Genomic DNA, 24,132 nt, shown 5'->3' with positions numbered 1-24,132 from the left:
GTAGCATGCGAAAACATGTAAATTTCTTTTTCGAAAACTTGTGCGCCCCGGTTGTATTAAATATAATTTATTAGAACAGACCTTTCTCTCTCTTCTCTTCGGTTGATTGCATATAATAAAAGTTGTGCGATATTCACCAATTAAATGCAATAATTATTGAATAAAAAATTATAACAATAATGTTTGATAAAAAGTATAGTGTAATTATAGATGACAAAATATTAAAATATTTTTTACATGTAAAAACAATTCGAGAGCGTAGCGAATTAATTGCCTGCCCATGAAATTGACTGCTACAGTATATACATAGAAAAAAGGTCTTACGAAAAAGCCAAATGCATGGTTCATGGATTGTCCTAAGCGCCGACGAGGGAAAACCTATATATCGAAGGGAACAAATCCTCTTATCGCTGAAGAGAATCACAAAAAATCAGAAAATCCGTGTAGGCGTTGCAAGGAATTTATAAGTCTCGATTTATTTTATGAAATTGTCGTGTCATTTGAGATATCACTATAAATAATAAAGGCATAAATGTTGATGACATTATTAATTCTTTATTCTATTTTCATTATTTTTACACAAGTACATTTATATAATTTTTTGACATATTCTTTATCTTTTTTTAATTAGAATTCTATAAAAAGCCAAGAAGTCGGTGAGACATGAATATTAAAGTTAATCGACGTTTTAAAGATCTGTAATAGCATTAAATATAGAAATAATCAAATCTCTTTTCTAATCGATAAGAGAGATTAATGTGATACTCTCGCGAATACAACCGCGTGTTATCTGCAGTACACTTTTTCTCCAATATCGGATTTGATGCGGTTTGTAGTACAATCAAACGCTTGAAAAGAGACACGTGTAAGTGCGCTACAGCGAAGGGGTGATAAACAGGAACATGTAGAAAGAATGTACGTGAGAAACTAGAGCGAATGGTGAATGGAAAGAGACCAAGCGAACAAGAGTAAATCAATTTCCTGTCTGACAACTGCTCGATCGCAATTAACAAATTGGAGGAGCTTCTCGTAAAAAGTAACGCGGTCGTTCGTACGAGATATGGAAAAGAAGAGTGTCTAGATTTTCACGCTGTCTCGAAAAGTGCACGAGAGATTGGCAGACAAAAAAACAGAGGAGAGAGAAGGAGAGAGCGAGAGACGGCGAGATGGTTCAGGGAGGATGCGAGGGTGTTCTCTTCGGGGAGGAAGCAGGAGAGAATCGTGAAGCGTGAACGAGAGCGAACGAGTGCGGATGATGCGAAATAACGTGTCGGCGGCGCCGAGTGTGCGACTGCACACTTATCGTGACAAAGGCACCGTCATTGTGTCGGTTGCAGGTGTGGTTCAGTAATCGCAGGGCGAAGTGGCGTCGAGAGGAGAAATTACGGAACCAGAGGAGAGCGGCCGTCGATCAGGTGGTGGCTGGCGGTAGCGGCGGAGGTAGCAGCGGCGCCGCGCCTCCCGCGGCCACCCCCGCAACACCACGATTGCCCTTAAACGCCGGATTCAACGCCATGTACTCGTCGATACCGCAACCAATCGCCACTATGCCCGACACGTATAGGTAGGAAAATTTCTATAAAGCATTTCGTTTCACAAATACAAAAATTATATGCAAGAATGATATCGGACACACACACTTGATAACTTGGATAAACGATATTTACTTTTCTTTCTGGAAATGTCAACTTTAAATATCTCGATAAGAGACTTTTCTTCATATTTTTAGGCTTCATTCGGTAAATTTAATTATACACGCGTTGTCGTGAATTAAAATTGATATGTATCAATGACAGCTTTGCGTTGTGTTATCCATCGTTTTCTTTTCTCACCTGTAGTTCCATGTCAAGCAGCCTGGGCGGATCAATGGGTGGAAGCTGTCTTCAGCAACGCGCCGAGGGCTACCCGGCATACGTGTTTCACGAGCCTCTTCATTCGCTTACGCAGTCCTATTCTCACGCGCATAGCGCGGCCGCGGCCGCGCACTCGCAACCTCATCGTGGCATCCCGACGTCTCACGGTGGCACCCCCGCGACACCGGGGGGACAACCTACCGGACCAGGTGGAGCACCCTATCAACCGACGACTTCGACCGCGACCGGTGAGTTCTCGATTAATTTGTTCTGTTCCTCGATTTCAAAATTATTTAGGAAATAATCTAATATATTTGCGCAAAAAGAACGTTTACCTAACTTAGGGGATATCCCGCAATATCGATATATCGATATTAAATCATTATAAAAGAATGCATTTTTTATTTAACAATAAGGTGATATTTTTAATCAACTCTTGTAAAAATATTTTTTCTTAACGAACTTTTCTTTCTATTCGGTACATTAAATTTCTTCAACTATTTTTTATTCATTTTGTTATAATTTTTTTCTTTAGATTTTATAATTATCTAGTAAAAGAACTAGAGTGTTTTTTTTATATACTAGAGCGTTTTTTTATATATGAATATTAACGGAATATTTACTGCTAAGGTTCTCTCTTATAATTAGCTCGTTAACTGCTTATAAATGATATCTTTTGATTATATTTATATGAAATTATTTAAAAATTTTCCGTTTGGCCGTTTGAGAATACAAATATAGAGAGAGCAATAACAAAACGAACGAATCCACGCCGAAAACCAATAAAGGTTTTCGTTTCCAATTTTCGCTTGGCACGGCCGCAGTTTTCTTCCCGTGTTTCTAGTCGGCTCAAAGCGCGAAATAAAGCGTCGAGAATTACCTGGGAGCACCTCTTCACACGCAATCTACATAGTCTTGCTAACAGAAAGAGAGAGAATGTAAGAGAGGGATGAAAGAGCGAGCAACGGCGCGGTCGCGGCTCCACGCTCGCCCACGGAATTGTAAAAGGATTTTAAAACAAATCTCGCATGGCGCCGCTGGGCTGAATCGAAGAATGGGATGTTCGGCGGTTTTCCAACCCCGCCGATGTAGCTGGTGAATTTTCCATTTTCTCAACTCCGCTACCCTCCTCCCTCTTTTTACGTACGCTTGGCTCCTCCGCGCTCGGCTCTTTCTTTTCTCTCCCAACTCTCTTCCTCCCTCTCTCCCTATTATCTCTTTTCTTCGTCTATCTCCACGTCTCATCCCCTCGCTTCTCGTTTAGCGAAAGCCACGGAGGGTCGCGCCTCCTCTCGCAGCCTGCGCCGCCTCGTTCTCTCCCTTTCTCTCATCCCCTTCGTCTCTCTACACCCTTTCACCCTCGAGGGTGCGTTCACTCTTTCGCGTCTATCCATCTATCCGTCCCTCTCGTCACCCTCCGGGCCCCTTTCGTCTCTTTCTCCGTTTCTCTCTCTCCCTTTCTCTCTCCCGCTTCCTCTCCCTCCTGAGGATATACAGGGGTGAACAGAGGATGTGGATGGGTTGGGTCTCGCCTCGGCTGGGCGAGCGCTCAATAACGTGCGAACCCAAAGGGGAGGAAATACGGGGTGCGCGGCGTATCTACAGGAACGGAGCGGAGCGCAAGCCGGAATGGTGGAATACTGCGAAACACGCGCGCAGCGTGTCCCACCCCCTCCGTCCCTCTCGTCGTTCCGCGCTCTCTTCTCTCGCCGCCTTTCTTCTTTTCCGCTCTTTCACCCCTCGCCCCTTTCCCCCTTCCCCTGCGTCTCGCGTCGTTTTCTCACTGTTCCTCTCTACCGCCGCACGTTCCCGCTCCTTACGTGCGGAACGAGCCGCGGGTTATCCATCATAATCGCTTTACGTGCACGAGCGCCGTAAGGACTTTCACCGCGCTCGTTAGCGCCGCGCGGTGTCCCGATGACTCTAACGGCGCCGTTTTCATAGCTAAGTAGCCGTCCCCCGGTTGAACCGCGGAAACGAGCGTAATCGCGCGAGTTGTTCCGCAGCTGGCGGACGTGGACGGTTGAACGAGAGTCACGGATATTCGATTAATCCCTCGCCATCAAAGTGACAGCATTCGTCGGATATGAAGCTAAAGATGAAATTCTGGAGATTATTAAGATGCGATAGAATGTTGCGCGAGGTATCCGGGAATTTAGTCGCGCGATTAAATACGAGTTATTTCGAGACTTTTGAATTAAACGTGATTCGATATTATATGGCGAATTAAATTTCAAAAGCGTAAATATTATAGATAACGAGATTACACCTTTTCTTCCTATTAATGGTATGTATCGATATTCGCGACATGTTAACATTGAATAAGGTAGGTTACGCGGTTAACGTGTAATGGCACGCATCCTCGTTGTAAGGCTCGCCAAATTGCCTGTTTTGCATTTATGTTATAATTATAGCCTACGCGAGGAATGAAGTTACGACGCGAGGTTGCATAGAGTGTAAATGTTTTCGCGGAAGTTTATATTGGTTTAGACGCAGCTCGTTAAGGTGTTTAATTCAAATTGCAGAAGTGTACGAAGCCGCTGTGCGCTATCATAACCGAATCCTATTTACGCAACCATCGCTATGGACGATACTTGCGAGTGCGTTTTCCCGTCTTCCGTAAATACGTACTCGCTCGTTTTTAGTAAAATTAATCTCATTGCGTTCCATGCGATTAACGATGCGCTTTACTCGCGGTTATCACGAGTCGCTGAAATTAATAAATTTTCTTAAGGATGTTTTGTACCTATTTTCAAAATATTGAGAATTTAATGAAAATTGTACAGAATGTCCTTACATATGTTTAGAATCTTCAGTACAATTTGTAAATCGATTCACTAAAGCGTTCACAAGTTACAAGGATTTTAATTTGCACCGAATTAACATGTGTTCTTATGGGAAACGTATAATCATGTCGATTCAAATGACAAAAACACATGGAAATAATATTTAGAATTTGTTTAAAATTTGCAAAAGTTTAGATACAGAGGAAATATTTGGTCAAATAATATTATACAAGTACAAACTGGTTAAAAAGATATTATTAAATATAATTCAACGAAGTTAGCCATGTATCTGTCAATACGAAATTCTTTGCCAAAAGTTAATCATTTCAATTAACAAAATTCGGAATATTTCGGTAAAAACGCAATAAATATTAAAAAATACATCTCTGCACTGTAGCTAAGATCAAATTGTAATACAATTCCACACAATTTCTTACTCAAAATACACCAAAAGTAGATATTCGTCAATATTGATTTTGAGCTACTTTTTGCTGGGATTGTACATACAAAACATCACAGTGATGATCAACCAGCGATGTTACAAAGAAGAAATGAATTAAATCGTTAAATAATAAATTAAATAGTAAAATATGTGATATACGTAATATTAAAGTACAAAGGGGTAATTATATTCCACGCTAGAATAAGGCATCAATTTTGCTAATGACAATATATGGTATATTAATCAAATTAATAGTTTTTGCCTTTGTACGCTGTACAATACGTTTGTATGTTCGTGTCATTTGTTCTTGACACGTTCCACCCGCATTCAGAGGTGCTTCTTATCTCGTCGCTCTATTTCCCAAAGCCTCGATAGAGTTCCCGTTCCGTCGCAACGCGCGTTCAATCCTCCGACGGCTCGATTGTTTCAGGAGTGATATCGGCGGGAGTCTCGGTGCCGGTGCAGATACCCTCGCAGACTCCGGACCTGACGGGCAACTATTGGCCGAGGCTCCAGTGATCCCAGCTCTTCGGGTTCCCGCCCGCGAGTTTGCTCGTAGGCCAGGAGAGCCCGCCGCCACCGCCGAGCGTCACCCCGGGCGCAGTGCCCCGACCGCTCCTCGCCTCCCTCGGGATACCGACGCAGTCGACGCAGCATCAGGCCCCTAGCACCCCGGCGACCACTCCCGTGCACAATTCCGACACCAGTGAGTGAAACGATTTCTCGTGACGTGCTGCGTCGCGCAGTGATCCTTGACAAGGTGTCCTTCTTGCGCTTGGTCGCCGACGGCGATCGCCGTCGCGACGCCCACGAGTCAGACTAGTGGAAAGAGAGGACGCTACGAAGGGCTCGCTTGACAGTTCGTTCGCGCTTGACAGCGTGACGCCGATCGCTTCGAAGGGCGCGTAGTTAGTGTCGGTTGTGCGTGGAATAAACTTAATCCCGAATTGCGATGACGCAACCGTCTGACATTTCTCTCCGTTGTCTCGTAAGTTGAAAAATTTCGTTCGTTCATTTTCGCGGAGATTTGTTTATTAATGAGTATTTTTAAATAATGTGGCAAAACGGTTTTATTAGAGACATTATTAAAATGCATGTTTAATGAATAACTACTTTATGCTAGCATGCTCCGATTTTGGTCGGGGGATATTTAATTGTTCGTAAAAATGATGTTACTAATCGCGTAATTTCCTCGCAAATCGAATCAATAACTCGCGTCCTCGAATGTTTACGACCGTCAATTTTCTGAAAGGCAATACCTATCTATGAAACTATTCCATTAGATTAGGAGATAGAATAGATTCCTTTCCCTCTTGAACAATTTGTAAGTTTGCCAACACCCGCATTGACGATCGTAATGGAATGTACCGTCACGAAATTTTTGCATGAAAGGAGCAGCAGCTCGTTGCAATTAACTTCTCTTTGAAATCGAACGAAAAGATTTTTTACCAACGATTCGATTACAGAGCGGAATTTTAGGGAGCACAATAAGTTTTATATAATTCGAGCTGGAACCAATCGACTTTTACCCACCTTCCACTTCGTGTCTGATCTAGATTTCGTAGATATATACGCATGACCCGGGTCACGCAGGGTACTTACCTATTCACGATAGTGTGTGTGATTTACGTTACGTTACCATCTTTATATTATGTCAAGGACTTTCGCGTGAAGAACCACCAACAACGGAAGAGTCTTCCTAACAAGTATCATAATAATGAAAAATCATTTTTTTTTTATTTCAACGTGCACAAATTCTCTTTTTCATTTTTGAAAACTCGATCGATGTCAAGAGCGTTCATTAAATTTACAGCCGTTCTCGTTTTTCGGCATCGGCGAGCTTTATTACCGGATTTATTGGATACCACCGAGCGCATATTGTTTGCCGCATGTTGTATCGGTTTCCGGCAAATATTTTCCTTCGTGTAAGGGCGGCCGCGAACCGCGTGGAAATTGAAAGGGAGCCGCAGACACGTAGGCGGGCTCCCGCCGAAATATATTCTCGCGAGAATTTAGGGTGGTAGTTTCCCGATGAGGCTGATTTCGTTGCGGGAGGGAACGGTTGCGAGGGTTGATAGCTGCCTGGAGGGTAGCTTTTTTCGGCGAGGCCGGCCATCGTGTCTGCCGGCAGATATGGCGTCGGAAGACACCACTCTCGAGAGGATGCCGTGGCCCTTGTCTACGTCCATTTGTGAACAGTGTATATCGATCGACGAACGGCTCGCGGAAATCCCAGAAAGATATATTCCCAGAAAACAATAACATTTATATATATATATATATATATATATATATATATATATATTTACTTTGTAATATGTTTTATATATATTTTATTTATATTTTTTTCGAGAAAATTAAATTTTCTTTTAAATTTGGTAGCTTATTTATTTATTGCACTTAATAAAGATATTATTATTGTTATTAATGCGAATGGTTCTTCACGTTGAGATTCATCGCGTTTTGCAAATGCAATTGGACACGCAAATGCATAAGAATCGCCATGTGCGCGTTTTGAATTATATTATAAATATAGTGAAACCTCCTCTCGCATCTCACGAGATCAGTGTGCAGAATATGTCGAAAATAGCAATATTAAAGTTTCAGATCTCCTCGACGTAGCATTACGAATAGCATTTTTCTAAACCTCGCGTAAACTACTTGACAGATTTACGAGCAATTACAGCAAATTGAAATGTTCGATTTAAACTCCTCATTTATAATACATGTCTCTCCATAAGAATGTTTATCCCGATCCAAGATACAGAATTCTAGATTAAGACAATCCAATCCATAGCTTATATCATCGTTATTACCATAATGAAAGCACAGTGACGTATGAATTCATAAAAAATAAACCGACGTAACTATAGAGAGATTTCATAAGTGTCGAAATAACGCCCAAAGGAGGCAAGTAGCATGGACGTTCACGTCGGTATTTATTGTTATTAATGTAAATGTATCGCTGAACTAACGGACCGAAGAGGCAGATTCGTTCTTTCAAACGGATCACGGAAAATTGGTGCTCGCAGTAACGAGAAATTTCATCGGCATCATACTCGTTAAACGTCGCCGCACACACGATCGAAGCCCATTCTTTCGATTATACTGTATAAAGATGATTGTAAGATAGCATTTGTTACTCTCTTTAGACCAGTACTGTAAATTAGAAATAATTATCGCTGTATATACACGTACGTAAGTCATACAAATTCCAGTTACGTTCGAACATACCCGTCTTATAGATTATGCAATCTTATCCGTGTATTCAATGTTTTTCCTCATCGAAGTGACAAATCCGTTACTTACACCGTGAAGCAGCAGAACTTTAATAAAATCAAATAATCTGAGCCTACATTTATTCACCTATCATTTTGCGAAACACATTGTATGAATTTTTTGTTTAAAAACGAATTTTGGAACGGATTTCAATATATGTATAGAAATGCATATCAACGAGAATGCCAAAAAAATTCAGGAATTTTACACAATATATCATACATATGTTATTTAAAAGAATAATATAGAAAGTAATTGAATTATATAAGGAGGCAATCGTATTATTTGCTGTTATATAATTATAATTTTTTTACAAGCGACATATTATTCTATCATAAAATTTTTGCAGCAATAATTTTAATAATCAAATTAAATTTAACGATTCCATTATGCATGATAAATTAGATGACGGCATAATTTTGAATTATTAGAAGAGATACCAATCACTTGCGCGGTCTTATTGTATTTCGATGGCTATGTGTGAGCGATACATTTAATCGATGCATTTCGATCACCAGTTGCCAGGGATGTAGCACGTTTTTTAGTAATTGAGTCGCGCCGCACGATTGCGTTGAATAATTAGTCACTGATTCGTAAGTGTGAAAAAAACGGCGTGAAAACAGCGAATGACTCGATATTTTCGAATTTTATCGTTCCAGAACTCGACAGGCTTTTTCAGGGGACAGCATTTCCGATATTTCTGTTGCAATGTGAATATTTGCAAGCATTTAATTTTTTCGATAACGCATAACAATCGTTTTATCAACAATTCTCACGCGCACCGTAATAAATGTAGGTGACGAATTCTACGATTAAACAGCAGCCGACAGATAAACATGGATAATATACATTGTGTTAAACAGTAACGTGTGAAGTATGTAAAGTTACACCACCTAGAGAAGAGCACGGCTCGTTTTTATCGTTGTCGTTTACATGGCCACGTAGAGCTCGTGTAAGTTTGTGTAACGTTTGTATTCGAAGAGCATTTAACGAGGAAAGGTGTGTGTACTGTATATTAGTAAATTTATATTTTTGGAAGAAAACGAAAACAAAGCAGCATGAAATTTAAAAGTGGAAAATCTTTGGTGTAGCTAGACGCCGCCGCTTTAAAATCTCGCGATGATAAATTTTCAGTCCGTAACAATTTTTATTTAAATCTACCGATGCCACTTCCTTATTATACACCAATTTATTCTCATGTAAAAGAAATATTTGAAATAATTTTTTCAGTATTAAATTACATGTACAATTTTCTTTCATACGATCTTTTGTTAGATGTATAAAATATTTTATAATTTTGTTGTTTGTACAAATTGTTGCTTGTATAACATCGTCACATTATATAACTTTGAAAAATAAGATAGAAAAAGAAAGAGAGAAATAAGAAAAGTGTCCAGTGTTCAGAGAATCCATAAAACGATGAAGGTCCGCAGTAGTTGCAATATTTGACGTTCTTTTTATAAATTTCGACATTCTTGTGTTATAATTAATTTATCTATTTTAAATTATATATATTTATTTTAGAATTGGATTAATTTTTTTCTATCACTAAAAGTAAAAAATAAAATCTCTCAAACTTGAATATGTCGTATGCAAATATGCTATTTCACGACTTATAATTTTTTTTTACTGAAATGGGATGAAATTATTAAATCTAAAAAATAAACTCTGAAAATATTTGTAACTTTCATCGACGTTTACTATCATTAGTAAAAAGTACTTTGAGATGAATTCAGTATGCATCTCCACGAATGGTCGCTTATCATACACGTTTTCATGAGGGATTCTCTACAAACAGGAGCTGCACTTGCAACAGGCTGTGCGTTTCGCGTAAAGTAGATTAAAGTGACTCTCATTTATTATGTTACCTTTATGATAGAACTTTTGCGAATTGAACGTTACCGCAATTTTATGCATGTAAAATGCGTTTCAGCGGAATTATGCTTTCATCGTTATGCAACAAACATTATGCGGAAGTGGTTACGCGACTTTCTTATTATCTGTAATAATACTACTCTAATAACAAATACAGTGTACGAGTATTAACAAATTTATTAATGAGAATAATATATTATTACGACAGTATAATCTATGTAAGTGTTGTGAATAATGAGATAATATTGTTGCTGTGATTAATTTTAAGATTGTAAGTAGTAGGAAATAGAGAACTGTTAGGTGTCACTATCTCAATTCAATAAATGTTATTTCATTTTAATGCCAAATCATTTCACTTATTTATTCATAACATTCATGTATATTCTTTATCCTATACAAACATTATACAAACTCTTACATAATATTAACAAAAATTATTATAAGTATCTATATATATATATATATATATATATATATATATATATAATATTATATTATTATAATATTATATTATTATAATATTATATTATAAAAAAATATTTACAATGATGTACAACTTTATCTTTTACAATTATCATTTTATTGTTGATTATCACAGTTGTTACTCTGTTTTAAAGTTACATAAAAAAACATACATTTTGCATATTAAAACACGAATAAACATCACAATCACTAAACAGAAATAAATTAAAATAAGTAAAAAATACAATTTATATGTTAAATATAAATGTTGTACACATCATTGTTATACAAAATTTTACATTTTAATTAATATATATTACATTGTTTTGTATTTAGCACAAAATGATTTAAACATAGAACAGGTTTGTATTATATACTAATTTATACTTATACATTTATAAGTATTAACTGAAATGATTTAAGATCAACAGTTAACGAGGATAAGCAAAATTGCTGCAAATATAATTATTTTTGACAACTAAAGTAATAAATTTCAACAAATTTGAAAAACTTAAATCTTATAGTTTATATAAACAATTGATGTATATGCTGTTATATACCATATTGATTATTTGACCGATAATATCATATGTAAGATTTTTCTCTTTGTTTTGCAAAAAAATATCTTTCTGTATAATCCTCTGTAGATTCTACAGATATTCTTCTATTCCATAGTTTGGTGCTTCGTATAATCAATAATATATTGTGTGCATCCCAGATTCTACCACAACACATATTTTTATTACACCATTTGGCGCACCCTTGTATAATAAACTGTGTTATTATCAGCATAGACCAGATAATTGTCAAAGTTACATCTGAAAATAATCGGTCTTAATAAAATACTGTCAATATCAAATATTTTTACAACAAAGAAAGCAACATACCTGCATCTTGATACGGTGGATATACAAATGCTAAGCGAAATTCAGATATAGTGATTCTTCTGATAAAAGTAAGAATAATATACTTTAAATTACTTCCCGTATAATAATCAATAGCGATAATCATGAAATAAGACCCAAAAACGACTCGCGTGAGTATTTTCGCGATATAAGGCATCTGTGACAAAAGTATAGCAATCGTAACCATTAAGCTTGCGAACATAAGCCAGAATAACAAATTATTTTCCAGGATATAAAACATCCATGCTATAAAGAAAAATATTCCAAATTATAAACTATAATATACTCGTGTTTATCATGATAATTTCAACGTATGCCAATATCGCGCGCGAAAATTTCGGCGATTAACCAACGGGCTTTCTGTTACAACATAATCGTGCGTTTTAACATTGGTCTGCCGAACGGTCGGCTCAAAGTAAACAACGATCGCGATCATCTGTCGACGGGCTAGATCGGCCTGTGCAGTTGCGTATGCACGCATCGTGTAATCTAAATAGGTCCCGGCGCAGAATAAATACGGGGACACAATTAGGTAAATGCGAATCTTCCAAGCTGGTTATACCCTGCCGTGGGAGTTCGCACCGTAGGAGGGAGAGACCGATGTGTGCGTGCAATTCCGCGCGCGGTGGTGAACGCATTTTTGCGTTCGTACTTGAGCGAGGGTGGCGAAGGGTAGTCGCGGCGTTATGGTGAGAAAGGTGGGAGGCAACGTGAATGCGCTATACCGCTTCTGCATGGGGGATTCGACGGGCGAGGTTTCCACATGAGCGGCCAGCATTGATAGAAGCTACGGGGAGAAACTGACTGTGCGCCTCTCATCCCTTCGCCAAACTCGAACTAACTTCGGGGTAGCGGCGGTGCTCCCACCCACGGTCGCGCGCTCTATCCCTCCGCTTTTAAGCCTGGCTTTCATTATTTTCCTATAATTCGCAACAGCCCTTCGCGAGCATCGCGGCGTGGAGAGGCTACGGTTTCCGCCTTCGCTTTCCACGTATGCTGTATGCTGAATCATATTTCGTGAAGTTACAAGACTTGTAATATTGGACGATAATTAAGAAATAAATTAATTATCGCGAAAAGAAATGGTTCATTACGAAAACCCCCTGGGATCGAGCACGTAAAATAACTTATTCATTTAATATTAGAAACCTTGTAATTATCTTATGAAAAATACGGTTCTGTTTAAAATATAACTTACCTGGAGCGTAGAGGTATGCGATGCATGAACACAGAAATCCTAATGGTAAATTGTACAGGAACGTACAGTTGGAAATTGAATCTAATGGATACGTTAAGGCTACGGCAAGAATGGCAGATATTGAACCTATCAGCATGTTAACTGTAAAAGATAACAGCCATGAGAATGCGTGCACTTTGAGGTAAGTTATATAAATATATTTAATATTATATATTTTATTGAAATTTTTCATATAAAAGCTGATGTATAATTACTTGCAGTGTTGTAGTCATTAATGCTTATTGCTAGAATGTATCCAAAAATACCACCCATCATACAACTCGATATTAAACGATCTGTGGAAGCATATTTATGTCCGATAATAATTGAAAGAAATCCTATGATTAGAACCAATGCGCAAATCATCTTTGCGAACGTGTCATCTAAAAAAACGATGAAACAAGAAACAATTTTACTTTAACAATTTATAGACATACACAATTTCACAATCTCACAATGTTAATTGAAAATATTTTGTTAGAAATCTAGAGAAAAAATAAAGAAAATGTATATCCAAAAATAAAGAAAATTTATCTCCCAAAATAATCCATCTATTACATTATTGATTTATAAAAAAAATAATTTTAATTTTAATAATTTTAATTCATCATAAAATATATATGTATGTATACATGTCTCGTACACAGAAATATATAACATTTTAAATATGACTTACTATATTCATCATTATCGTAAAAAATATTAATTTATATCTGACACAAAAATTCGTAAAATAAAACGTACTTAAAATTTGACAAGTCTCCGGATATACTAATGGACTGCAAGCATATGTAAAAATCGGAATGTAAGCTGAAGAATAATTGCCATAAGTAGCAATTACGGCATAAACAGATCCTGTACCAGTATATGCACTGTAAATATGTCTCATAAGGGTCTTCATAAGAGCAAGCGGCACCTACCAAAAATATTTTTATTCATACATGTAATTATAAAGTGTTCTGTCTTTGAAAATAAGCTAAGACCTAATAATTTTCATTATTAATTTTCTCTATCAGTTAATCGTTATTATATTGCAAATGTTCCCACACACATTTTACACGGAGAAAATATATTTTACAGTATAAATTTTATGAAAAATTCTCTTTTACAATATTATTATCGAAATATAACGAAAAGATAGAAAGATATAAAAATTGTAAATTATGCATTTATTTTATTATTTGTTAACGATTATACATTTGTTACGTCAAAATATTTGAATAAATAGATACTTCTTTGTAAAATATAATATAATATATTAGTGGATAAAAATATCATAATTTATATAAATCAGTATATGTGTGTCTCACGATTACAAAAATTATATAATAATTTTTACTTTAATATTTTCTCCACGTAATGCATGTAAATCAAAAGAAATTGAATGAGAGGAAATAACGATAACCGTGACGATAATGCTATATGAATTCTACGAATCTCTTAGGACTGAAATTTCATCTCTCCAGGTTAGTATCGTCATATCATGAGATACCTCGTCGCCATTCTGCAAAATGTTTTGCGTAGTCAGCATACTCGCGATCGCCTCGAAGTATGTTTCCGGAGTAAAATCTTGCCTAGGCAGATAAAGACGGTACATTTTGTGTTGCATCGGATTTATTTCGCAAAAAATCAGGGACCTGTTAGCGAGTATCGAAGCTGGCTGGCTATCGACTATTATCATTTCATTTTCTATATGCAGCTTTTGATACGGTGCAACCTCAATATCGAATTCCATGTTGCAGCCACCCGGTATCGGTGCTGTGGAGAACAATAATCGACCAATGAACGACATCGGTGAATTCTCTCGATACTCGACCAATTTTACCATTACGTTCACCGTTGAAAACGATTAGCTATTCAACCCATTTACACACGACTGATAATGGAAATGTATCGCAAATTAATCGAATATATATTTCTTGATATGATTTACGATTTACTCTATCGCATGATCAACATCACGTACACGGCTATTTAATTTACTATAATATGTAATTTTTCGATCTTTATCAAGCAGATAATATTCCCTTGTACACAATTATTTTATAATATAGCAATTAATTTTATATTATTTTAATTGACACCATTTTATGCCATCGTTAGATTTAATTCGATTAAATGTTACTCGGAAAAGGAAAATGTGAAAGGAAGATATACACATATATATGATATTGAATTCATTAATATTATTTGTACTTACCATTTTGATCGTACGCGACAATCACGAGTAATGCATCGAGGTTGTATACATTATTGTGCTTCAAAAATACCTGTAGTGGGGTTGTTACATTATGTGTTTTTAAGTACAAACCAATGTTGGATCCAAATAGACTTCTGCTTGATTCTTTATCAAGCAACTCATTATTGTAAGCTATCGTAGCATTATATTGAAATGTATGAATTTGTAATATAATAAACCAAATATCTGATGGAATATCTGTCACAGTTATGTTTAAATGATTGAATGGAACTAAATTTATTCGTTGCTTGAATGCGTCATTCTTATTATGATTCCATAAAGATACTGTAATTCCAACACTATCTGTAACGCAATATATCAAATTCTATCTTTTGATTCTTATATAAAGAAAAAGAATATTCTTATTTTGAAAATATCTTTAGTTTCAATACAGAAATCTTGAAATGAGAATATATTGCGTTAATTGAACAAAACTTGCTTGAAATAAGCGATATACACAATGAAATATATATTCTTGCGTATTTATGAGAATATAATTTTCTTAATTGAATTATATAAAATAGTTCATACAAACAAGCTTTCTCCAGTTAATGTAATATAATTTTATCTCAAATATAAACACACACATATATATATATATATATCACACACATATATATATATATATCACATATGTATATATCACTCATTTCAAGCAAGTTTTCTTCAATAATGTAATATATCCTCATTTCAAGGTTTCCACATTAAAACCAAAGATATTTTCAAAACAAGAATATTCCTAGAATGAATAAGTAATTACATTATAAATATACTTTATTATTATAAGACATTAAATCTTTGTTTAATATTTTCATATGTAATCTATATTATATAATTAGTCACGCGAGCAAGTAACCTATAAATAATTCTACATATAGATAGTACTAGATATAAAGTGAAAAATACAAAGAATCTATATATGTAATTATTAAACTGTTATATTTTGTAACAAATAAATCAAGACATTAATCACAAGACGTATTCTGAACAATAATTGCGTATGACAGACGTATAGATTCATAAATCTAATCGTAGAAACGATCGATTAATTATTTATTGAATGCAGTCACGGATACATAACATAAAACATATATGCGACGAATGTTTACAAGTTGTCCGAGCAACTCGCCGAACAAATTGAGGTTATAACTTACCCGAAGCAGACTCGTTGTGCGTTGTCGTATTTTCTAACGTCGCCTCATCGAGAAATAATGTTAGAGCCAAGAGAAAGGTAAGAACGATTCGTTGCATTTCGACTGACGCGTGTCACGTACTTACTCGCTCAAATAACCACGGAGTTTAGAACCGGCGTTCTCGTCGCGACGAAAAATCAGTACGGCGCAACAGCTGTTCCGCGAGACTCGGCCCCGTCCGGCCCCGCTCGGTCCCGCTCGGCTCACCACGCTCTCGTTCACATTCGCGGCGCTTGTGCACGTCGCGGCGCTCGCGCGCACGTCACGTGCGAGACTCGCCGTCTCGCTCGCACCGTTCATTCAACGCTTTCCCGCTCGCGCTCACGTAGTCTCGTGAACCGTAGTCTCGTACGCCGCAGCCTCGCGAGGTCGCCGCGTGGCGGCGCGCCAGTTCATTCAAGATGGCTACGTTGGATCAATGAAACGCGAGTAATCGTAGTGAAAACACAAATTGACAAGTGTGCGGGCGAACATCGCGGCTTGATCGCGGTGTAAATGGACTATGGGCAAGGATCAGGAGCTGCTCGAGGCAGCGAGGAGCGGCAACGTCACCGTGGTCGAGAAGATCCTCGGCCAGCGAGCCAAGAGGAGTGGTCCACTGGCAAGGTGGGTGTCACTGTAGCAGCGGGCTTGACACTTTTCGCTCGCCGCCGCCTTTCCTCATTACCGAGATAATGTCCCTGTCCCCGATCCCGTACGTTGCCTCTCGGCCTTTCGGCGAGATCCAACGATATCTTCGGTCTCGACCGGAATCGTCGACATGGGCACGAGACGTCGTCTCGCGCATTCCATTATCGAACCGTCGCCGCACATCTCGTGCTCCGTTTCGTGTTTCGCCGATTAGCGAAAGGCTACCGCAAAGATACCTCTCGTCCTACGCACAATTCGTACGATTTCGTCATTTTCTTCGTGGCAACCGATGGAGAAACTCGCGCGATCGAGGTAAATGCACTCTCAGAATGAATGAGTACACGTACCTGGTCGTCTTTTCTTTTTTTTATATGTTGACGCTTCTTACGATAATGCCTCATGCTCGATGGAACATATCGCATCATTCGATTAATCCTGTCACGATTGACTAATCTCCAGGATTTTTGCCGTTAGTTCTATATTATCGTTAATTATATAATTACTGTGCCCGCTCTTCCAGCTTTAATCTCGGTCGTAAATATGACCGCGTTACCGAGGTTTCAATTTTACGTGTCGATTCGGTAACGTTTTAATATTAAATGTATTTGATATAATATAAATAAAATTTAATGTATCATGTTTAGTATAATAATTTTATTTAAATATTTTTTTATTTAATTCTCACGTAATTAATTTTAATTAATGTTATATCAATAATGAACGTAAAACATGAATATAGCGACTAAATTATGTTCCGTTATAAGAAGAATAGTTATGTTGAAATATAATTGTGCTAAATGTCAATAGCAGTATTTTGTTTAACGATCTCGTTCGCTATTTTCATCATAACGATGAATCATACTGGTGATGTTTCATGCAAATGCGTTGATATCGAGCAAGGACTTTGCTGTCAATTATCTGAAGCCATATGAATATATTTCCTTCTTTAGATTACTAAAGTAAAATAATTAGCACCATTTATCATTTATATTTTTTTTTATATAGTGTTAAGAAATTATATAATAACGCAAAAAAATATAGGGCAAGAGTCTAGGAATATGAAGTCTTATCTCTCTCGTGCGAAAATATATTATATCGCTCCTCTCTATCTCTGACTATTGCCTGCAACAGGCTTGTCGAGTCGCTCCATTTTCTATTTGCGGTGATAGATAGATGGATCTATTTAGCGAGCTATTTATTTTCAAGGGTCCGATAACGCGTCGTGTACGATAGGCCTTGCGAAGGAACGGAGCATGGTGATCGGTTTCATTTTATCTTTTCACGCGGCGCAGGCACTATTAAATCCTTCGTGAATGAATTAACGCTAATTGCAAACGGTTTTGCGAGCGCATGTATTACCGTGGGAATGCCCCGTAATTTCGCGTTTATTCGCGAGAACGCGCTGACGAATAATCGGATAGACGTGAACGAGCGTTTCGAGCTCGACGAAAAAGTTTCGCGCGGAAATAAATTAACGACCGGTGTATACGCAATGTCGTCATTATCGTCAAAATCAGAGCAAAACAATCCTTCATTCATCTATCAAGCGCTGCTGTGCGTCCATCAAACGATATTTGCATCAATTTGCGCGATACTAAGGCATTATCTATACTGCCCCATTTTCTTCATAATATCATTTCAAGCTTATATAATTATTTTGAAATGACAAAAAATTTTTTTTAAGTTTCAAATCAATCATTGTGAGAATAAACTCAACAAGTTACTTTACATTTTATTTCACTAAATACTAGTCGGGATTTATTTATTTAATATTGCTATATATATTTTGTATGACTGATAATTAAATTTTTATATCAAGTCTCCCTAATTTTTAATTTCTTTATTTTTAATAAATTTTTATAAATTTATTTCTAATAAATTTTTATCTTATATATAACAACCAAACTATTGTAAGGCTTGTATTTATATTCTCAATGTGATCATATAATTTTTGAGACAGATAAATCTATTTAGGTAAAAAAAATTCAAAATTGTGAAAACCAAAAAGTTTTTTAATATGTTTGATACCAAAAAAATAAAATGTAAATATAATATAAATTAATCTCTCCTTTTCTTTCTAATTAGATGTTATTTAAAAATTATACGATACAAAGAAACTTTAATGTTTATAAATCATCGCATATAAACAGACGATAATCACTAGATGTGTAAAACGAATCGATCGAACTTTGAGAAGTAAATCCGAATGAATTTATTATCGCGTCGCATCCTCGCTTCATTTAATTATACCGCGATTGCCGATCGTGTCGTTTCGAGCAAGCGATGTTCGCGTAATTAGTGAGACACCATCGTCGACTCGACGGCGCTCTTTATTGACCCAATGCCACGAACTTCTCGACAAAGACTGACTTTGTCGATGCTCCTCGCCCTCCCATTAATTAAGTCACGCTGCGGCGGCAGCGCAAGAAGCTCATGGTTTGCTTTTTTTTCTTTTTTTGAGAGACTCGTGCGTGCATGCGTGCGTGCACACGTGCTACGAGCGTATTCACGCATTATAAAAGCGTCGCGCGACTGATGCAAAGAGGTAAGAAACGACAAATGAGAGGGAGAGAGAAAAATCTGTTTATTATTCTGGAGCAAACCTCTTGTCAAGATAAATACAAATAAAGTATATTGACAAATATACACTACCGGGCCTTATATTTATTTCTCTCTTAGCTCAAGATGAATGCCAAAAAAATTTGATATGTTTAAAATAAGAAGACAAATTATAAAAATAGCAAATACATATCAAATATCAATTGCAGTTCAGTTTGAATTAAATATTGAAATTGAACCATGATTCGTGACATTTAGCAAAAATATTGACTTACTGTCAAATCTCGATTATCAAGAAATCAATAATTTAAGCAAAATGCAACAGAATTTCATCATAATTAAATAACATATACTTATATAATTTAAATATAAAAAATTGAAGCGAAGAAGAAATATTTACAGTTTCTTTCCTTTAAGAGTTGGTAGAAGAGGGGAAATTCGCTTTCGGTGATTCTTAAATGTATCATGACAAACGCGCCGCTTCTCTAACGAATTGTCTCTCGTGTCTGTCGTCGGTGCTGTGCAACTTGTTCATAACTACAAAGTCAGCCTGCGGCAAGTTCTCTCGCGCGATCTCTCTTCGCTGCTCCGCGATCTCTTCACCGCCCGACGCGCGCTTGCCTTTTTGCCCTCCTCGTCGAGATCACAGAAAAGCAATATAAAACGCGACCGTCCTGAGAGAGCGTCCCCTCCGAGCCCCTTGGCATCATTCCGGCGGGGGAGCCGAGAATATTTTGCGATGCTAATCGCGAAGTGGACGCACTACTTTTCATGTACGAACGCCCGCGAATGTGTTTATTCTTTGTTTCCTGTACTCTATTGACTTTGTGTGATCAGTGTGATAATTTTAATCATCAGCTTCGTGAGAGAGGATCATGAGAATTTTTTTTGAGTGTGGAAAACATATAAAAATCAATATATATTAATTAAATTATACGTAATATGAACATTTGTAGTTTACGTACACAATGTAGTAAATTTGAATTTATTAGAAATATTTTTTGGTAGATCAATTATGTAAGTATATATTATGATTGAAATTCCATGAATCCTAATCGATAGATTATATAATAATATAATAATAATCTGATTATATTATATAATATAATTAATAATATAATATATGATTATAATATAATATATAATAATATGATTATATTATAGTGATTCACGTTTGTTTGGCATACACTGACATATTTTTATTGTAGAATCATAATATTTTATTAATTTTTTATTGAGGGAAAATCAAGTTCACATGTTCAAGACTATTATTCTACTTTAAAACACTCTCTATATAATTGCATTAAATACAAATGCTTTGGTAATCTCTTTTTTTAAGGCACCTGTCGCGAAGTGTTCTCGAAGAAGGACATTCGGCTACGTCAGCACGTACAAGCTCTCTTCTTTGCCGGAGGAAACTATCGATTGATGCCCTAGCACCCCTCGCACGTATACACCCTCGCAGCTTCCCTCTCACGCTCTCGTTCCCTCTCCGTTCCTTTCCCATCTCTGTCTTTCTTTCTTCCTCCTCTTTATTCGCTCTTTCTCTTTCTTTTCTCTCTCTCTCTCTCTCTTTCTCTCTCTCTCTCTCTCTCTCTGTCTTTCTCTCTCAGCCTAGTTTTCCTCGCTTCGCCTCTGGCAGAAGGGTGCGTTCGCGCTAAATACTCACGTTCAACGGCATCGAAAAGAGCTTTATAGAAGTTCGTTTATCCGTGTTTTATATTTGTCTTTCTCTATTCTTAAGATGTTTAACTTCATTAATATATTCTTAACTTCATTAATATATTATATTTGTATGTAAATATATTCGTTATCGCATCACGTTGTTCTTTATAATGCATAAATGTATATTCTATATATCTGTTCTTAATCCCTTCTAATACGATATAGTAATTACAACAAGAACATTAAGATTCATGAAATTATTTTCTCACTATTTTTGAAACATTATTACACTTTATATTATTAATATAAATTCTTAGGAAATTTAAATTAAGGAGAGATATAAAAGAGTAGATATAAGAGAGAAATATAAAAAAGTACTGTATATAAAAGTTTTATAAAAGAATATGTTGTAAATATATGTTTACAATTATTTAAATATTAAAATTACTTAAATATTTGTAATACTTTTTATATTTCTGATTTATACTATTAATGTACTAAAAATATTGTGCTCATATAATTATGTTATTTAGATAAATATTTGTTCCTTTTTGTTAAGTTGGAAAACCAATACTTATGATCAGGATTACACGTACACATGTAAACTAAAGTACTAAAAGTTAACCTACGATATTCATTTCGATTACGCAACTTCTTGATTAAGACCAACAAGAAATTACCATTATACGGTGTCCGACAGACGGTCTTTCCACCAATGATCGTCCTCCTGTCTGTCTATATTTCTCCTGTCCCTTCGTCGTTTCATTCGTAATGTTCAGAGACAGGGTACCAGACGATGTCCTTTTTGCAGACAATCTTCCGGGTTTAATTAAGGAACTTGGGAGAGCGGATGAACTCGATGAATGGGGCGACCGAAAAGCGAAAGGACAACGTAGGGAAGAAGAGGAGAGAAAAAGAAAGTAGAAAAAGAGAGTCGAATGTTCTTCACTAACCAGGGTCGGGCACGCGAGTGCTCCTTGGTCATTCCGATATAGTTCATGTGCACTTTGCTCATGTATGTGTGGAAACGTGCACGCATGACGGTGCAGCGTGTATGGCTTTAAGAATTGTGCGCCACCCTTGTTGTTGTTAGGGTGCGGAAAACAAACACCCATCTCAGCTCGATCGAGAGAGAAAGAGAAATAGTGACGCTATAAATAGAGAGAGAAAGAGAGAGGAGGGAGAGGGAAGAAGAGAGATGTGCAATCGAGGCTTAAAGCTTACATATTGCATCGTAAGAAAAAGACGAAATTAACCACAAAGAAAAAATTAATCGTTGATAAACCGATAATCAAAGATGCATTCTGCGAGATAGTCGAAAAACAAATCAAACACACATACTTCTCTTGATGTCAGCGATGCTCGTTATTTTTCTTCATGCCGCGCAGTTTTTCTTTGAGTTGAATGGTGCGCCCGTTTTACCTTGTAATGTCGCTCTTGTACGATACAATTTTTTTTTGATCTCCATTACAATGGTATAAGAGTTTCTCGAGGAGCTGAGGGGAGAGCTTGAGCCTACGTCGATCGTCGTGTGCCGTACAGAAAGTCAACGATTTAAAACGCGTATATCTTCGAGGGGTTAATGATGACGTTAGTTAATGACGACGCGCTTTGATGTACCGCTCGTAGTGGAAAAAATCTCCCGCTTACGTAATTGTTTTGTAAACTGAGCGCGATGCTTTGACGGCGACGTCACATGGGCGTGTGGGATTGAAATGTGTGTATACGCTCCCTTGACGAGGGAAAAGTCCCTTGCATTCTCTCATATACATGCGAGTTTGCGGTCGATAACGGATTCTAGCGATTTAGATTGCTTGGAACTAATACGGACAATGATAGCAATCGGTGATTTAATTATAGATTGCGTTTTGAATTTAATTGTCAATTAAATTGATCGCCTGCACGATCACGTTTGATCAATTGCCCTGCATATCAAAGCATTTGTAGAATATTTGAATATATTTTACCATATGTATATTACATACAAGTATATTTATTATATTTATTATATGTTAGATTCTCAATGAAAAAACTCATTTATAATTCCTGATATTCGTAAGTTTGCTTTCTGAACGATAGATTGAGGGTACATATACGTATATGTATTTTCGCGCTTCACTCTTCATATCGAAGTTATATGAGAGCTGTGTAAATATCGTTCTCTCATGTGCTTGAGCTATGGTATTTATTAGTCACCTAAGGTCAACATTATTGCTGCTTATGACATTTCTCATTAAGACGTATTTCGATGCGATTATACTATAAAAATAATCGATTGTATATATTATATATAGATTATTAATTTTTTATTTTTTTTAAAGATATATGTCACGATATTATCAAAGTAAAGTCTCAATAACAATATATTTTTCTTATTAATATTCTTTAACAACAACTTTCTAAGGCTTGTAACATTAGAGTTTAATCCTTGCATACGTTCATAAAATCATGAGAAAATAATAAGCTATAAATTTAGCGGATAAGTTAAGTATTGATAATGATATTATTATTACAATAATAAGTGTACAATATTAAAATACTGCCAGATAGCTATTTTTCGGCAGTTATTTGAATTTGATTGTGAAATGAAAATATTAAATACAGCTTTTCATGTAAATCCATCGTTATTGCTAAATATTTAGTTTACATAGCCAATGTTGCCAACTGTAAGCTTTTTAAAAATTGTTTTTGATTATGCGCTTAAATTTTTTTATGGCGGTTAATACTCTCTCATCTTTACGCTTTGTAAAAATAAAAAAGGAATTCACTTTTATATAAACTTTATTCGGCCCTTTTTCTGGATATTCTCGAAATCCAGTCAATTCGAGCGCCTTTGAACGCGGATACTCAACGCTTCGAGGGCGGCTGAATAGCTGCCGGCCCCGCTTTACCCTTCGTTCCTCCAATCAAATCTACTTGGAGAGAGATGGGATAACGAGAAATTCCTCTATGGGCAAAGCGTTGCAGGAATATCTGGATATCCGATTCAATAAAAGGAAGCAGGAAG

At 36.5% G+C, this 24,132-nt stretch overlaps 3 protein-coding genes across 8 annotated transcripts in view; 2 read left to right on the top strand and 1 right to left on the bottom strand.

Moving 5' to 3' along the window:
* The window catches only part of LOC105257703 (paired box protein Pax-6), a 31,353-nt gene extending 24,023 nt beyond the window's left edge, over window positions 1–7,330 (top strand). For all 5 annotated transcript variants that reach the window (XM_011268527.3, XM_011268519.3, XM_011268509.3 and 2 more), the window contains 3 exons: window positions 1,338–1,564; window positions 1,839–2,101; window positions 5,512–7,330. In XM_011268527.3, the coding sequence (XP_011266829.1) occupies window positions 1,338–1,564; window positions 1,839–2,101; window positions 5,512–5,600 (579 nt within the window). In that variant the 3' untranslated portion in view covers window positions 5,601–7,330. The remainder of the gene's footprint in view (window positions 1–1,337; window positions 1,565–1,838; window positions 2,102–5,511) is intronic.
* A 3,887-nt stretch (window positions 7,331–11,217) lies between these two features.
* On the bottom strand, window positions 11,218–16,506 carry LOC105257693 (transmembrane 7 superfamily member 3). Its single transcript, XM_011268487.3, has 8 exons — window positions 16,233–16,506; window positions 15,040–15,381; window positions 14,332–14,597; window positions 13,584–13,755; window positions 13,055–13,222; window positions 12,801–12,941; window positions 11,585–11,848; window positions 11,218–11,515 (listed from the first exon to the last, which is right to left on the bottom strand). Exons 1-8 carry the CDS (start codon window positions 16,327–16,329, stop codon window positions 11,283–11,285), a joined length of 1,683 nt encoding a protein of 560 aa, XP_011266789.1. The 5' UTR covers window positions 16,330–16,506; the 3' UTR covers window positions 11,218–11,282.
* Window positions 16,507–16,588: 82 nt separating this feature from the next.
* The window catches only part of LOC105257677 (ankyrin repeat and SAM domain-containing protein 1A), a 42,269-nt gene continuing 34,725 nt past the window's right edge, over window positions 16,589–24,132 (top strand). For both annotated transcript variants that reach the window (XM_011268478.3, XM_011268470.3), the window contains exon 1: window positions 16,589–16,877. In XM_011268478.3, the coding sequence (XP_011266780.1) occupies window positions 16,774–16,877 (104 nt within the window). In that variant the 5' untranslated portion in view covers window positions 16,589–16,773. The remainder of the gene's footprint in view (window positions 16,878–24,132) is intronic.

The sequence above is a fragment of the Camponotus floridanus genome, unplaced genomic scaffold (assembly GCF_003227725.1).
Source record: "Camponotus floridanus strain SB8 unplaced genomic scaffold, Cflo_v7.5 scaffold46, whole genome shotgun sequence".
In the NCBI taxonomy this organism is placed as follows: domain Eukaryota; kingdom Metazoa; phylum Arthropoda; class Insecta; order Hymenoptera; family Formicidae; genus Camponotus; species Camponotus floridanus.
The sequence above is the reverse complement of the archived record's forward strand: the minus strand, read 5'-3'. Positions and strand labels throughout refer to the sequence as shown.

Excerpts from the sequence above, each read along its gene's own strand:
- LOC105257693 (XM_011268487.3), bottom strand. The coding sequence starts at position 16,329 with ATGCAACGAATCGTTCTTACCTTTCTCTTGGCTCTAACATTATTTCTC. Across the intron at positions 13,756-14,331 it reads TTTTGCAGAATGGCGACGAG|GTGCCGCTTGCTCTTATGAA; the intron begins GTATCTCATGAT and ends TATTTTTGGTAG. Across the intron at positions 12,942-13,054 it reads TAATGACTACAACACTGCAA|TTAACATGCTGATAGGTTCA; the intron begins GTAATTATACAT and ends TATCTTTTACAG.